The sequence below is a fragment of the Eleutherodactylus coqui genome, chromosome 10 (assembly GCF_035609145.1).
Source record: "Eleutherodactylus coqui strain aEleCoq1 chromosome 10, aEleCoq1.hap1, whole genome shotgun sequence".
NCBI lineage: Eukaryota > Metazoa > Chordata > Amphibia > Anura > Eleutherodactylidae > Eleutherodactylus > Eleutherodactylus coqui.
Genome location: NC_089846.1, coordinates 75,470,982 through 75,487,364, shown reverse-complemented (window position 1 = coordinate 75,487,364; position 16,383 = coordinate 75,470,982). Strand labels below are relative to the sequence as shown.

Here is a 16,383-nt window from a genome sequence, read left to right as displayed (position 1 = left end):
GGCTGTCTTGGCAGACTGCCCATCAAGCAGTCCCCGTGGGGTGGCTTGGTAGGCTGCCTGTCAGAATGCAGTATGATGTAATGTTACGGCATTACATCATACTGCAGGAGCGATCAAAGCATAGCTGGTTGTGGTCCCCCCTGGGGACTAAAAGTGTAAAAATTAGAGATGAGCGAGCACCAAAATGCTCGGGTGCTCGTTACTCGAGATGAAATTCTCGCGATGCTCGAGGGTTCGTTTCGAGTAACGAACCCCATTGAAGTCAATGGGCGACTCGAGCATTTTTGTATATCGCCGATGCTCGCTAAGGTTTCGATTTGTGAAAATCTGGGCAATTCAAGAAAGTGATGGGAACGACACAGCAACGGATAGGGCAGGCGAGGGGCTACATGTTGGGCTGCATCTCAAGTTCCCAGGTCCCACTATTAAGCCACAATAGCGGCAAGAGTGCCCCCCCCCCCCCCCCCCAACAATTTTTACTTCTGAAAAACCCTCATTAGCAATGCATACCTTAGCTAAGCACCACACTACCTCCAACAAAGCACAATCACTGCCTGCATGACACTCCACTGCCACTTCTTCTGGGTTACATGCTGCCCAACCCCCCACCCCCACCCCCCCGCACGACCCAGTGTCCACAGCGCACACCAAAGTGTCCCTGCGCAGCCTTCAGCTGCCCTCATGTCTATTTATAAGTGCGTCTGCCATGAGGAGGAACCGCAGGCACACACTAAAGAGGCAGCGACCCTCTTTAAAAGGGGCGGGGCAATAGCCCATAATGCTGTACAGAAGCAATGAGAAATCCAATCCTGTGCCACCTCCATCAGGAGCTGCACACGTGGGCATAGCAATGGGGAACCCATGTGCCACACACTATTCATTCTGTCAAGGTGTCCGCATGCCCCAGTTAGACCGGGGTTTTTTTTATAAATAGTCACAGGCAGGTACAACTCCGCAATGGGAATTTCGTGTGCACCCACAGCATGGGCGGCTCCCTGGAACCCACCGGCTGTACATAAATGTATCCCATTGCATTGCCCACCACAGCTGAGGTAACGTCAGGTTTAATGCAGGTGGGCTTCGGCCCACACTGCATCCCCAGTCAGACTGGGGTTCTTTAGAAGTGGACACATGTAGTTACAACTCCGTGTGGACCGACAGCATGGGTGGGTCCCAGGAAGCCACCGGCAGTACATAAATATATCCCATTGCAGTGCCCAACACAGCTGATGTAACGTCAGGTTTAATGCAGGTGGTCTTCGGCCCACACTGCATGCCCCAGTCTGACCAGGGTTTTTAATACATAGACACTGGCAGGTACAAATCCCTAATGTGAAGTCCCTGTGGACCCACAGCATGGGTGGCTCCCTGGAACCCACCGGCGGTACATAAATAAATGCCATTGCAGTGCCCATCACAGCTGAGGTAACGTCAGCTTTAATGCAGGTGGGCTAAAAATTACTAGGATTACAATGTACGCGAGGGCCCAAAACAATTGGTGTACCAACAGTACAAATGTACTTCAGAAAAATTGCCCATGCCCAACCAAGAGGGCAGGTGAAACCCATTAATCGCTTTGGTTACAGGCCCCAGTAACATATCACTAGCAGCAGTATAGGGGTAGCACAGTCTTAGTTCCATTTCAGTAATAGTAGCAGTCAAGACAGGCCACAGTAACATTCCTGTTGCAGCAGTTTAGGGAGATAACAGTCTCTTTCACATTTCAGTAGTTGCAGTATAGACAAGGCCCCAGTTACATTTATGTAGCAAAAGTGTAGGCCAACCCCACACACCTTGCTGTACCATGAGTGCAGCCGAAGCCCATAAAAATGACTAGGATTACACTGTAGGCGAGGGCCCCAAACAAAAATTGGTGTACCAACAGTACTTACTAATGTACGTCAGAAAAATTGCCCATGCCCAACCAAGAGGGCAGGTGAAACCCATTAATCACTTTGGTTACTGTGGCTTAATTTGTAACTACCGTATATACCAGCGTATAAGACGACTTTTGAACCCCGAAAAATCTGCTCTGCAGTCGGGGGTCGTCTTATGCGCCGGTAATACAAAAAAAAAAAAGTGTAAAAAAAAAAAATTCATTACTCACCTGCCCCGGCGTTCTGTCGCGCTCCGGCAGGATGTCGCTCGCTCCGGCAGGCTGTCGCTCGCTCCTCGTCCCCGGCGCAGCATAGCTTTCTGAATGCGGGGCTTGAAATCCCCGCTTCCAGAAAGCTAATACACACGCCGGCAGCCATGACAGCATTGAATGGCTGTGATTGGCTGAAGGCGCACGTGTTAGCAATCACACCCATTCAATGATGTCATTGAATAGTGTGATTGGCTGAAGCCACGTGTGCTTTAGCCAATCACAGCCATTCAATGATGTCATGGCTGACGGCGTGTGTATTAGCTTTCTGGAAGCGGGGATTTCAAGCCCCGCATTCAGAACGCTATGCTGCGCCGGGGACGAGGAGCGAGCGACAGCCTGCCGGAGCGCGACAGAACGGCGGGGCAGGCGAGTAATGAATTTTTTTTTTTTTCGAGACTGTATACCGGCGTATAAGGTGACAGTTGGGGGGGTCGTCTTATACGCCCCGTCGCCTTATACGCCGGTATATACGGTAGGCCTGGAGGCAGCCCAGTTAAAATAAAAATTGGTTCAGGTGCAAGTTTCAACGCTTTAATGAGCATTGAAACGTATAAAAATTGTTTACAAAAGTAATATGACTGAGCCTTGCGGGCCTAAGAAAAATTGCCTCTTCGGCGTGAGGAGGATCCTCCTCCTCCTGCATCTTGATTGCGAGACAGAGGTTGCATAGGAGGAGGAGGGTGGTTTAGTGGAGGAAGCATACACTGCCGCAGATATCAGCACCGAGCTGGGGCACGCAATTCTGGGGGTGGGTAGGACATGAGCGGTCCCAGGCTCTGACTCGGTCCCAGCCTCCACTAAATTCACCCAATGTGCCGTCAGGGAGATATAGTGGCCCTGCCCGCCTGTGCTTGTCCACGTGTCCGTTGTTAAGTGGACCTTGGCAATAACCGCGTTGGTGAGGGCGTGTACAATGTTGCGGGAGACATGGTCGTGCAGGGCTGGGACGGCACATCGGGAAAAGTAGTGGCGACTGGGAACCGAATAGCGCGGGGCCGCCGCCGCCGCCATCATGTTTTTGAAAGCCTCTGTTTCCACAAGCCTATACGGCAGCGTCTCCAGGCTGATCAATTTGGCTATGTGCACGTTTAACGCTTGAGCGTGCGGGTGCGTGGCAGCGTGCTTGCGCTCAAACACTTGTGCTAGCGACGGCTGGACGGTGCGCTGAGAGACATTGCTGGATGGGGCCGAGGACAGCGGAGGTGAGGGTGTGGGTGCAGGCCGGGAGACGGTAGTGCCTGTGTCCTCAGAGGGGGGTTGGATCTCAGTGGCAGGTTGGGGCACAGGGGTAGAGGCAGCGGTGCAAACTGGAGGCGGTGAACGGCATTCGTCCCACCTTGTGGGGTGCTTGGCCATCATATGCCTGCGCATGCTGGTGGTGGTGGCTCCCCGGCTGATCTTGGCGCGACAAAGGTTGCACACCACTGTTCGTCGGTCGTCTGCACTCTCAGTGAAAAACTGCCACACCTTTGAGCACCTCGGCCTCTGCAGGGTGGCATGGCGCGAGGGGGCGCTTTGGGAAACAGTTGGTGGAGTATTCGGTCTGGCCCTGCCTCTACCCCTGGCCACCGCACTGCCTCTTCCAACCTGCCCTGCTGCTGCACTTGCCTCCCCCTCTGAAGACCTGTCCTCAGTAGGCTTAGCAAACCAGGTGGGGTCAGTCACCTCATCGTCCTGCTGCTCTTCCTCCGACTCCTCTGTGCGCTCCTCCCTCGGACTTACTGCAATTACTACTACCTGAGTGATAGACAACTGTGTCTCATCGTCGTCGTCCTCCTCACCCACTGAAAGCTCTTGAGACAGTTGCCGGAAGTCCCCAGCCTCATCCCCCGGACCCCGGGAACTTTCCAAAGGTTGGGCATCGGTCACGACAAACTCCTCCGGTGGGATAGGAACCATTGCTGCCCATTCTGGGTAGGGGCCCGAGAACAGTTCCTGGGAGTCTGCATGCTTCTCAGAATGTGTCATTGTAATAGAGTGAGGAGGCTGGGAGGAAGGAGGAGCAGCAGCCAGAGGATTCAGAGTTGCAGCAGTGGACAGCGCAGAATTCTGGGTGGTCGATAGATTGCTGGATGCACTTTCTGCCATCCACGACAGGACCTGCTCACACTGCTCATTTTCTAATAAAGGTCTACCGCGTGGACCCATTAATTGTGAGATGAATGTGGGGACGCCAGAAATGCGCCTCTCTCCTAATCCCGCAGCAGTCGGCTGCGATACACCTGGATCAGGAGCTCGGCCTGTGCCCACACCCTGACTTGGGCCTCCGCGTCCTCGCCCGCGTCCACGTCCTCTAGGCCTACCCCTATCCCTCAGCATGGTGTATTACCAGTAGTGCAGAAACAGAACGCTGTAATTAAATGTGCTGCTTATTGGCCTGTGGTTGGAGGCTGACTTCGCTTACGGAACGCACAGCAGAGCCAGGAAAGAATTTTGCGCAAGCCTGTAGTGAGACGTAGGTGCGTATGACTGAGCTAGTGGAATTCACAGCACAGAAGCAGTCAAGTGTCCAAAGGCCAGTAGTAGGCCTTAAGTATTTTGCTTCTATTTTTTTAAAGGCTGAGCTGAGACAGCAGAGAGATACTGTAGGCAGCGTATATATGTATACTGTTTCCCTCTGGACGGGATGACGGCGCTGATGTAACGGGCAACGCAGAGCCGGGAAAGAATTTTGCGCAAGCCTGCTGTAACACTTAGCTGCGTATTAATTAGGACTACTACCCCCAGCAGAGACGCAGTACACTCAAGACGGTCACAGGCAGCCCAAATATATATTTTTTTTTCCCCAAATTTGTTTGAAAAAGCCCACTGCCTATATAGACAGTTTATCTCTTTCCCTGCCTCACCAGTACTGGCCCTATACTATGTACAAGGACTGCAGACTGAGGACGCAATGCTCTGCACGGCCGATATACAAAAAAAAAAAAAAAAGTGCAACACTGCTCACAGCAGCCTCAACAGTACTGCACATGGTCAGATGTGGCCCTAAGAAGGACCGTTGGGGTTCTTCAAGCCTAAAATAACTCCTAACGCTCTCCCTATAGCAGCAGCAGCATCAGCAGCACTTTCCCTGATCTATGTCAGAACGCATCTGTGGCGAGCCGCGGGAGGGGCCGATTTTTATACTCGGGTGACACCTGATCTCGCCAGCCACTCACTGCAGGGGGGTGGTATAGGGCTTGAACGTCGCAGGGGGAAGTTGTAATGCCTTCCTTGCCTTTCTATTGGCCAGAAAAGCGCGCTAACGTCTCAGAGATGAAAGTGAAAGTAACTTGAACATCGCGTGGTACTCGCCTCTAGTAACGAGCATCTCAAACACGCTAATACTCGAACGAATATCAAGCTCGGACGAGTACGTTCGCTCATCTCTAGTAAAAATAAAAACAATAACATTTTACTAATTACTGAATAAAAAAAAAAAAAAAAAAAAAGGTTAAAAAAACCCCAAAAAACGTTTTGCCATATTTACAATTAAAGAATCTAAATAATAAAACAAAAATACGTATTTGGTATCACTGCACCCGTAAAAGTCCGGTCAAAGTAATGCATCATTTACACCGCACGGTGAAAGTCGTCCAAAAAAAAAAAAAAAAAGAACTCCAGAAATGCGCTTTTTTGGTCACCCTATCTTCAAGAAACAAATATAAGAAAAAGCGATCAAAAAGTCTATTCTATTCAAAAACTGTACCAACGGAAACGAAAAGACGTACCACACAAAATAAGCCTTCATACAACCATGTTGACGGAAAAAAAAAAAAGTTATTGTGCGCGGAATCTGGAGACATAAGATAAATGTAAAAAATTATCTTAAAAAAATAATACAATACAAGTAGTACAGCAAACAAAAAAAATAACTATATAAGTTTCGTATAGTAGTAATCATACTGACCCATAGAATAAAGTTATCATGTCTGTTTCAGTTTGTGCGCCGTAGAAACAAGACGCACCAAAAGATGGTGGAATGTAGTTTTTTTTTCCATTTCTCTCCTCTCAGAATTTTTTTTAAGTGTTTCAGCACATTATATGGTACAATAAATAGCACCATTGAATAATGCAACTCGGCCCACAAAAAACAAGCCCTCAGGCAGCAACGTCGATGGATAAATAAAGGAGCTACTATTTTTTATACGGGAGGAGGAAAAAACGAAAATGGTAAAAAGCAAAAAAGCTCCGTCACTTAGGCCTCATGTCCACTAGCTAAATGGAATTGCGGAATCCGCAGCGGATTTTGCCCATAGGGAATCATTGGCCATCCGCGGTCCATTAAATTGATTTTTGCACCTACGGATGGCATTTTAAAACAATTGCGTTTTTCACGCGCGGAAGAAAAAAACGCAGCATTCTGCCGTGGATTCCGCGCAGATCGGCAACATTGCTATCACATTGATAGCAATGTGTGCGGATATCTGCATGCAAAAAAAAATACCATTTAAAGCAAATCCGCGACAGATACTGCGCGGATTGTATTTTTCTAGTGGACATGAGGTCTAAGGGGTTATATAAAGCGGCAGCATAGATGGGGCCGTATTGCAGGGAAAAAAAAAGTTTATTTAATCAGTATTAAAAAAGCGCCCTCTTCCGGTGGAATATATCTGCCATCACCTCTAGTTGGTGCCGCTGCCTGGAGTTCATGGTCACTTCAGACAGACAGGAATGAACTCTGACTGCACACAAGTCAAGCCCTTCAGGGTAAGGTGGATAACATGCAAAGCCACATAAAATCTAAATAAGTGGCAGCATAGATGCTGCAGTATGCCGGCCAGTGACCCCCGCGTACCGGTCTCGGATGCACCAGGAACGTGCCGCCTCACATGCGGAGTGCAGAGAATGACGCGCCGTGCACATCTTCCTCTGGTTATTGGGTTGGACATGGAGTGCCGTTCTCATCACATATATCCCTAGATCAGATGTACCATCTACCCCTATCAGACCTTCACAGGTTCCACGCCTCCATATATCCAGAGCCCCCTCCAGCCACTCCCTCTGACCCTTTACTTGGAAGCTAAAGGACGGACCTCCCATTTATACACCTCCTTAATCCCGCAGCTGGAGCGCTGGTATTCCCTCTCTTACGGATGGTCCACGGGGTCTTATAACTGCCAATCATTCACATATTCAGCTTTGTTAGCCCTACTACACAACATTGTATGGAGGACGCTCCACTTCTCAGCGCCGCAGGCAGTTCATATCTGGTGCGGTTCCACATAAAGTGGAAAAAAAAAAAATCAACAACGCGATTCAGAATTTTTGGGCGGTCTTACCCAGCCAATTAGTCGGACTCCCCATACCGAAACACCACAAGTCTGTCTTTAGGATGTTGAACAATGCCAATATCATAAACGAATCTTAATAAAAGGCCCAGAAAACAACAGCAATGAAAAGGATGGACAGGCGAACCACAATTATAACATGGCGAATATAATCATCTCTTATGAAAAAATGGTCTAGAACATGAAATGTCCTGAAAAATGCATAAGATATGGACTTCATTACTTACATATCAATTAGTAAAGGTCAGATAATACAACGTAACCGGACCTCTGTCTCCTAGAATGCATCGCTAATTACACCAGAACATCCGGAATATTCTAGTAGTCAAGCCCATTATAGTCATTGGACATTTACAAGATGGCAACTACAGGTCTTTCACATCTGTGCTGGGGATTCTGCTGTGGTCGGACCCCGTTGACTATAATGGGGTCCACCTGCTTTCCGCTCAGCTGCCCGGCTCTTGGATGGAAGAAGCGCAGCATGCCGCACTTTTTATTCCGATATTTTCAACTGCATCTGCGAAGGGACCTCCGGCCAGAAGTTCTGACGCAGATATGAAGCCGGCCTTAGTGGAACACGTTTACAAACTACCACCGGGTCCGTCTGGTGCCGATTCTCTTGTGGATTTTGAGTTGAAGGGCTGAAATCTGCATTAAATGTACAGCCTGACATGGATTGTGCTGCAGATTTTTTTCAGATCGGGTACGTGTGAACACTCCCTTAGGATACAATCACGTGTAGCTGATCTGCTGCGCACTTTGGTGCAGATTTTACATCTTCAACTGAAAGGGTGATGTCCACTGCAGATCTGCACTAAGTTAGATGTGTGTGAACACACCCTTAAAGCGGTCTCCGGGAATAGCCAATATAAACCACCTCTGGAGGAATGGCGGAAAAGAATGCAGGATTTCCATTATTGGTCCTCCATTATACAATCAACCAAGGTAGAGATGAGTCGCATGGAAGCCATATGTAAATTCTGCCCCATACACCCAGGCACCGTCTCAATTCTATAATATTTTGAATGGAACGTTACAAGATTCCAAGCTTCCTTTTATGTTTCAATGGGAGTCAGATTTGCATCCCTCCTTGTCATTAGACCGTTGGCACCACTACTGTGAGACTTTAAGCAAAAATAGCTGGCAAGTCTCTTTGACCGAGACATCATTAAAGGTGTTACATAGAGCCTATCTGGTAGCCGAGAGGCTAAATGCCATCTACCCGGAGATCTCCAATTTATGTTTTCGAGGCTGTGATGACATAGGCTCACATCACCATATTTCGTGGACATGGTCAATGGTGCAAGCTTTTTTGGAGAAGGGTCTCCCACCTCATAGGTTCTGTGACTGGGAAGAGTCCTGGACTCAACCCCTATGTCTTACTGCTGGGAAACAAACCCACGGGTATATGCAATGCCCCCTTTAAATAGCTGCAATATATTACTATGGCAGCACGTATTTCGATAGCACAGCAGTGGCAGAAACCAACACTCCCATTTGAACCCCTTATATCCCGCATAAATAAAATCCTTTTGAAAGGAAAAACTCATAGCTATACGCCAAGATAAGATCTCGCAATTAGAAAAGATCTGGAGCCCCCGGATAACCTTTGTTGATGTTCCTATCTTACACTACTTTGTGAGACTATAGGAGGGTGAATGAATCAGTAACATACCCGGAGATTAATGATATTATTCAAGCAGATCTAGGCCTATGTTTAATGTGATCTAAAACACCACAAATAATGGAGATATTGGGATTATCCCTTTCTTGGGTGATATATGGAGAGATACTCAATATTACCTGTATACAATTTACATTTTTACTTTTTTTGATTGTTTTTTCTGTTAGTTTGCTAATGGAATCTCTATACGCCAAGAAAGATTTGGTTACATCCCCCTGGGGTCTATGCGGCAGAGTGTTGCCAACTTTCTTATTAAACCCAAATAAAAACCTTTTGAAACAAAGTCTCCGGGAATAACCCTCAGGTGGGGATCACAGCAGTTTGCATTCTGCTATGGATACAAATGGACGCATCATAAGTGAAAGCAAAGTCTGTTGTTAATAAGAGTAGCGCTCCTGGGCCGACTGCTGGGAGGGATGTTTTTGGGCACACGGCTACCAATATGCTAGTTCCCTGTGGCCGCACCATGGTGATCCAAGATGGCAGTGGTGTCCCGTTGGTCCACACTGTGCGTTGTGCCAGGGTTACTCACATCAGCAGCGCTGACCCTCCACAATGGCCTGTAATGTCTCTGCCTACCAATGCACCACCAGTGGTCACTGTGCATTGGGTAGTCTGACGGGCGACGTGGCCCTCTTACATCACAGGTGGGTGGTGGCTGCACAGGTTTGAAAAAAAAAGGGGGGGGGGGGGGGGGGGGGAGTCATCTGGTGATCTGACCCCCACCTGGTCCTGGAGGCATGGTTTAACCCCTTTATCTGCAGCTTGTCTTTTGACTGGGCGGTGCAGGTCTGCAGAGAGGGGGTTAACTGCTACCTGCGCTCTTCTAGGAGCCAGAGACGACAAGGCCGTTTACAGCAGGGTTGTTTTTTGGTTTTTTTTTTAAATGTGCAAGTTACATAAAATTTACAAATTACTTTAACTATAAACCACCTTAGCTAGATGAGCAAAATAAAAGTTAACCCCTTGAGGACATAGCCATTTATTCTTTTTTTGTTTCTCCTCCTCACATTTATTTTTCAGTCAATATAGCGCGGTCTGGAGACTTGTTGTTTTTATGGGACGAGCTGCATTTTTCAATGGTGCCATTAAATGTACCGTATAATGGACTGAAAAAACGTTGAGGGGTTTTCCTGAAAATACTATGGACGGTCTATCCTCAGGACAGGTCATCAATAGTTAATTGCGGGGGATTCGCCGTTCAGGATCCCTGGTGATTACCCGATTGCCTGGTGTGCTGTCAGTTCGACAGGGCCAAATGTCATTGGGTTTGGAGCAGGAAGTCTCAGGGGCACCTTAACTGAACGCAATGAGAGCGAAGTCTGCTCGGCTTCTTGCTCCGACCCAGATGGCGATGTGGAAAAACCACAGCAGAAAAGTTTCCTATAAAAGGGAAAGATTAAAGCAAGAATAGAGAAAACCCCGCTGTAGACTTACTGCTGTAAGTCTAACCTGCGCTTTTGCTGCACTTTCCTAAGGGTGCATACACACATTGCAGAAATGCTATGGATTTGTTCAGGAATTTCCGCAGTGGATCTGCAGCAAAACCGCAGGTTAGATTCACAGTACAGTTACAGAAGGAAATCCACAGTGGTTTCCCCTCTACATGTGAGCAGGACTTGCTTGATTCCCATTCACTTTAATAGTAAACGTTTCTACTGCAGAAAATCCGCAGCGTTTCCGCAAGGTGTGAGCGCGTCCTGACCGGTTTTAAGTTAAGTAAGCCAAATATCCCTTTCCCAAACACAAAGCATGTCACTCCACTCACCACTTTTGTAGGTGTCCGTCAGGTGACAGCCAAAGTTATAGACCATATCCAAGTGTCTCCTGTCCTGGAGCTTGTTACCAAGTTCTCTGAAGGCATCTTGGGCCATGCTCTGCATCTGCTTGCGCATCAGTCCTAAGCTATGCTTATCATTTGCTCGCTCAACTACACGAAGAATATCCCCATAATCGGGGAAGAGGTCTCGGCTACTATTGATGAACTTTTCCAGCCGCCGATTGACTTCTGGGTAGCGGGTACCCCGGTAGAGTATTCTCTGCTCTATGACTCGACCGGTAAGACTAGAACAGTCTTTTAGCTCACAAAGTTTCTCAAATATGCGCAGCAATTTGCGCTTGAGCCTGGACTCCTGGATGTAGCTGGAGTCCTCGTCCTCGAGCTCCTCCAGGCTCATCTCCTTCTCTTGCAGCTTCTTTATCTCTTGAGAGTATTGCCTCAGAAGGTTCTCCAGGTGGCGAATCTGACGCTTGGAGCCGGTTTTCTTCACAGGAGGGTCCTCCGCCTCCCCATCGTTTTCTTTCAGCACCTCCGTCTTCTCTGTGGTGGGCGGCTGCATAGTTTGGGTCTGTAAGCTCACCTTACGCTTCTGTGAGTTTGCTTTGAGGGCGGTGCAGAGTTCGTTTATGTAAACAAAGATTTTGGATCGCTTGGCCTGCACCCGAGTAAGACAACGACTCAGGGTGTTTTGGAACTCAACAGATGACAAATAGGAGGGGTTGGCCTTGGTGTATCTTCCCTGAAGAAACGAGATCACTTCTGGGTGCTCCGAAGTCAGTTTTGAGCAGTAATCGATAAACTGAAACAAAATTATATAACGAGTTAAGATTCTGATGTAGAAAAGTTCAGAACAATCAGTAGAAATAGGAAGAAACATGAGGATTACAGACCGCGGAAAACACAAGCCAAGACATTAAAGGGACAAATGTACATTTAAAAAATCCTTCATGGTGCCAAAGTAGTAGAGATTTCAAAAAAATATAACCCACAAGCGTGCGGCCCCCGTTCAATCAATTAATAGATCGGAAATACTCTTCACCCAGTACGGCCCCTCTTCCCGCAAGGGTTATCCGTCAGGGACCATGACACCGCAGAGGATCACCCGTATATGAGCATAAGGAATGGGAGAAAAAAAAAAAAAGCGCCTAAGGATCCGCCTGGAATGTAGTGGAGATTCAACAGCATACAGGTAGTGCATTCAGTAAGTACTCAGAGGAGCAGAACCAATCCTCACACCCTAACAACCCAGAAAGAATCCTGGAGGACCTGAGAAGTTATGAAGAAGCTGCATCACACAGCAGATCCTTATTGGTACACGGTGAAGACGTGACTCTTCCTCAGGAGTAACATTAAACAAACAGGATTGTTTGAATAGAGTGACTGTCAGCAGATGCGCATGTAGGGTGATGCCCCGAACCACTTGCTTACAGGAGAAGTGGTCGACTCCTTGAAACGCGTTGAACGCTTCACCAAGTACTTGTTTGATGCACACGGCTAGCAGCTGCTTCATAACTTCTGAGGTGCTCCGGCGCTCATTGGGGATTGCTGAGGTGTTAGAATCGGTTCTCCCCCGAGTACTAGAATACTGTGTTCAGGTGGATCCTCCACAGCCCTTCTATTTATTCTTTTATGTTCAAGACATTCAGCAGGTAGGGAATAGAGGATAACTTTGGTGATCGGTGGGAATCCAACCATTGGGACTACCAGTTCAGAGAGATCAACCTTGGCGCACACTGTAATGTTAGTCAGCGGTGGCTGTGCATGCGAGCCACAGCACCGGTAACTTCAGTGGGACCAGCCAGAGAGCCACGCTCAAGCATTTAGTACTCGCTAGCGGTCCCACTCAAGTGATCGCATTTTCTTCTGTTTTTTACAAAATTATGGGGGCAGCCATCTAGCCCGAGCCACTGGAAGCAGTTCAGAGGATATGTAGACTGAAGAGGACTCATTGGCTTCTATCCACCTGCCAGAGGTCATCGAGTGTGGAGAAGGAGAGCTGTGACCATCAACTTTTGTGAAAGTTGGTATCTATAAACAGTTGTTACCTTTCATTGTTAAGGTGGCCATACACATTACATAAATGTTGGCCAAACTTGCCAATTTCAATGGAACCAGCTGACAAATGTGTATGATGGTGTCCTGACTTAACCCCGATGGCAGATGTTGCAGTATGAAAGGTCAGGAACTTTGAATTTCAACATGCCCGATTATTTTCAGGGGAGATTAAAACAATTGGTCATTTTCTGATGACACAGGGGAGTCTGAGGTATAATATCATGAAGCAGCTCCAGGTCTGAAAACAAACAACATCGCAATATACTTACCTTTAAAATCAGTCTTCACTCTCCCACCATGGACTTCTGCATCCTCCATCAATTTGATGTTGGAAAAATAATTTGACAACAAGGCATCTACATCGTGTCGTTCTGTCACATGACTGCGCTGCCAGCTATATGATAGTTAATCAATAGTAGCAAACCATTCCGTGCCAATAAATGAATTATTCCGCAGTGCCTTCAAGTCATTTATTTATTGCTCGAGCAATAGCCCTTTAGCGAGTATGCCCGCTCATCACTAGTAAGCACTGTTTTTTTTAATGACAGAAGCCCTTTAATAACTAAACACTGACTGATACAAACAAGAAGTGTTTCAGGATAATGCTATAGGGTTACAAAATTTTTTTTTTTTTACTACAAGCCTAAAGATGCTTAAAAAAAATTAAAGAAAAGCTTGTGTATACAAATGTTAGGAAGAACGAGCAATGGTCATGGGGAAAACCTCAATCGTGAATAGCCCAAGAGTGCAGCCAATAAACTAGCACAGACTAAAAACCAGTGAAGCGCCTCCCGGCCTGAAGGGGCACAATCCCCTCCGCAGCAGAAGAGAATGGAATCTAATAAAGAGGTATGAAGTCCGTCCTCACCTCATTGAAGAGGGCCTTGTTCTGGGCACTGATCACCTGGGCCTTACTGGGGTGGCTTTCCTCCTCCTTCCCATTGGATGACTGGCAGGACGTTGCGTTGGCTGCTGCGGGACGCGGCGGCTCTTCCTCGTCTTCATTGTCATCTAGCACGATGATTTCATTCACTTCTGACATCTTTGTCTTTCAGGAACTCACAGTTGGGACGGAGTAACCATAGCAGGACTCATGCAGCAACGACCGAGAGTGACCTGTGGAGAGAGGTAGGTAGAAGTGAAAAGGACGGCTCCGACAGACTGCCGCTAAGTGCTCCTCCCATGTGCCACCAGAGACGTGCGGACTATAACTAACCCCGGATTACGACCGACCACGGGGGATTGGGGAGGGGAAACCACCTACACACCTGTCGCGGCGTCACCCACCCTTAGGGCCCACCAGGGGTGGGACTGTCTACATACACCTGTTCGCAGGGTTACTCACCCCAAGGGCCCACCATGGGGGCTGTCTACATACACCTGTCCGCGGGGTCCCCCACCCTAAGGGCCCACCGGGTGGGCCCTGCCTGTCTACATACACCTGTTCGCAGGGTTACTCACCCCAAGGGCCCACCATGGGGGCTGTCTACATACACCTGTCCGCGGGGGTCACCCGACCTAAGGGGCCCCCAGGGAGGCGCTGTCTACATACACTTGTCCGCGGGGGTCACCCGACCTAAGGGGCCCCCAGGGAGGGGCTGTCTACATACACCTGTCCGCGGGGGTCACCCACCCTAAGGGGTCCCCAGGGAGGGGCTGTCTACATACACCTGTCCGCGGGGTCACCCACCCTAAGGGGCCCCCAGGGAGGGGCTGTCTACATACACCTGTCCGCGGGGTCACCCGACCTAAGGGGCCCCCAGGGAGGCGCTGTCTACATACACCTGTCCACAGGGTCATCCAACCTAAGGGGCCCCCAGGGAGGGGCTGTCTACATACACCTGTCCGCGGGGTCCCCCACCCCAAGGGCCCACCAGGGAGGGGCTGTCTACATACACCTGTCCGCGGGGTCACCCGACCTAAGGGGCCCCCAGGGAGGGGCTGTCTACATACACCTGTCCACGGGGTCACCCACCCCAAGGGCTCACCAGGGAGGGGCTGTCTACATACACCTGTCCGCGGGGTCCCCCACCCCAAGGGCCCCCAGGGAGGGGCTGTCTACATACACCTGTCCACAGGGTCATCCAACCTAAGGGGCCCCCAGGGAGGGGCTGTCTACATACACCTGTCCGCGGGGTCACCCGACCTAAGGGGCCCCCAGGGAGGGGCTGTCTACATACACCTGTCCGCGGGGTCACCCGACCTAAGGGGCCCCCAGGGAGGGGCTGTCTACATACACGTCCGCGGGGTCACCCGACCTAAGGGGCCCCCAGGGAGGGGCTGTCTACATACACTTGTCTGAGGGGTCACCCACCCTAAGGGGCCCCCAGGGAGGGGCTGTCTACATACACCTGTCCGCGGGGTCACCCGACCTAAGGGGCCCCCAGGGAGGGGCTGTCTACATACACCTGTCCGCGGGGTCACCCAACCTAAGTGGCCCCCAGGGAGGCGCTGTCTACATACACCTGTCCGCGGGGTCACCCACCCTATGTGACCAATGTTGCTGCGATTTTTTATTTTGCGCGCTTCTCATTTTGTTCCGTATTTATGGACCAAATTCACCATTAAAGTCTACAGATGTGGGAAAAAAAGTGCGGCAAGGTGCGACGGACCCTGCGGGCTGCGACAAAACTGGCATCACTTGGGCCTTCTTGCTTTTTTATTTGCCTGTGAGATAAAGAGACGACACGCCGCACCGATGTAAAAGGAGATACGTGCGAGAAAACCAAGCGCTTCTTACGGACTTGCTGCCTGCGCCCGTCTGTACCTAACACTGGCACCGCCTCTGAGACCTGCCACCGATACTGACCCGCGGATCCACATTGTGGCGCCGCGACTCGCAGACGGTACCAGGACGCGGGCCTCCTGCAGACGGATGCACCCCACCTGTCCGCTCGCCACCAGTCACCCACAACTGCGCTGACAACCTGCGGCGACCATGTTGGTTGTCCCAGCTTAAGGGGTGAGGAAGACACAACAAAGAAAAGCCTGAAGTTGCTCGGCGGCTTGCTCTCCGTGCCCCCACAGCACTCCCTGCAGCGCCCTCCGCAGGACGGGCATGGGATGGCAGGACTACAGATAACGGGAGGCCCGGCCGCCGCACGGACACACGGCAGGCTCCACAACATCCCCGCTCGGTATATTACCGCTAGGCGCTCTTTCTCGCCACTTCCGGCCCGCTGGAGAGTCAGTGACGACAACAGTTCTATTTCCGCTTCCGGTGAGTGTGACAGAGTCGCCATGACGCGCGGCGCAGTGGGGGCGGAGCTGTGGCCACAGTAGTGGGCGTGGCTCTGTAGACTTGCACGGAGGGGCTAATCAGGGTTGTGTGAAGCGGGGAATCCGTTTGAGGTCGCATTCATTAAACCGCCTTTGTTGCCCGTAGCAACCATGTCATACTGGACACGCCCCCAACCTGAGCTCGCACGGTGGCACCACCCCACTC

The 16,383-nt window shown here is 49.7% G+C and overlaps 1 protein-coding gene across 2 annotated transcripts in view; it reads right to left on the bottom strand.

The window, feature by feature from the left end:
* The window catches only part of DAXX (death domain associated protein), a 47,723-nt gene extending 31,541 nt beyond the window's left edge, over window positions 1-16,182 (bottom strand). Inside the window, exons 1-3 of one of the 2 annotated variants that reach the window (XM_066581303.1) lie at window positions 16,085-16,182; window positions 13,807-14,054; window positions 10,872-11,682 (exon numbers count right to left, since the gene is read on the bottom strand). In XM_066581303.1, coding sequence (XP_066437400.1) covers window positions 10,872-11,682; window positions 13,807-13,980 — 985 coding nt within the window. In that variant the 5' untranslated portion in view covers window positions 13,981-14,054; window positions 16,085-16,182. The remainder of the gene's footprint in view (window positions 1-10,871; window positions 11,683-13,806; window positions 14,055-16,084) is intronic. The other variant, XM_066581304.1, reaches the window with a different exon arrangement.
* Between the last annotated feature and the right edge of the window lie 201 nt (window positions 16,183-16,383).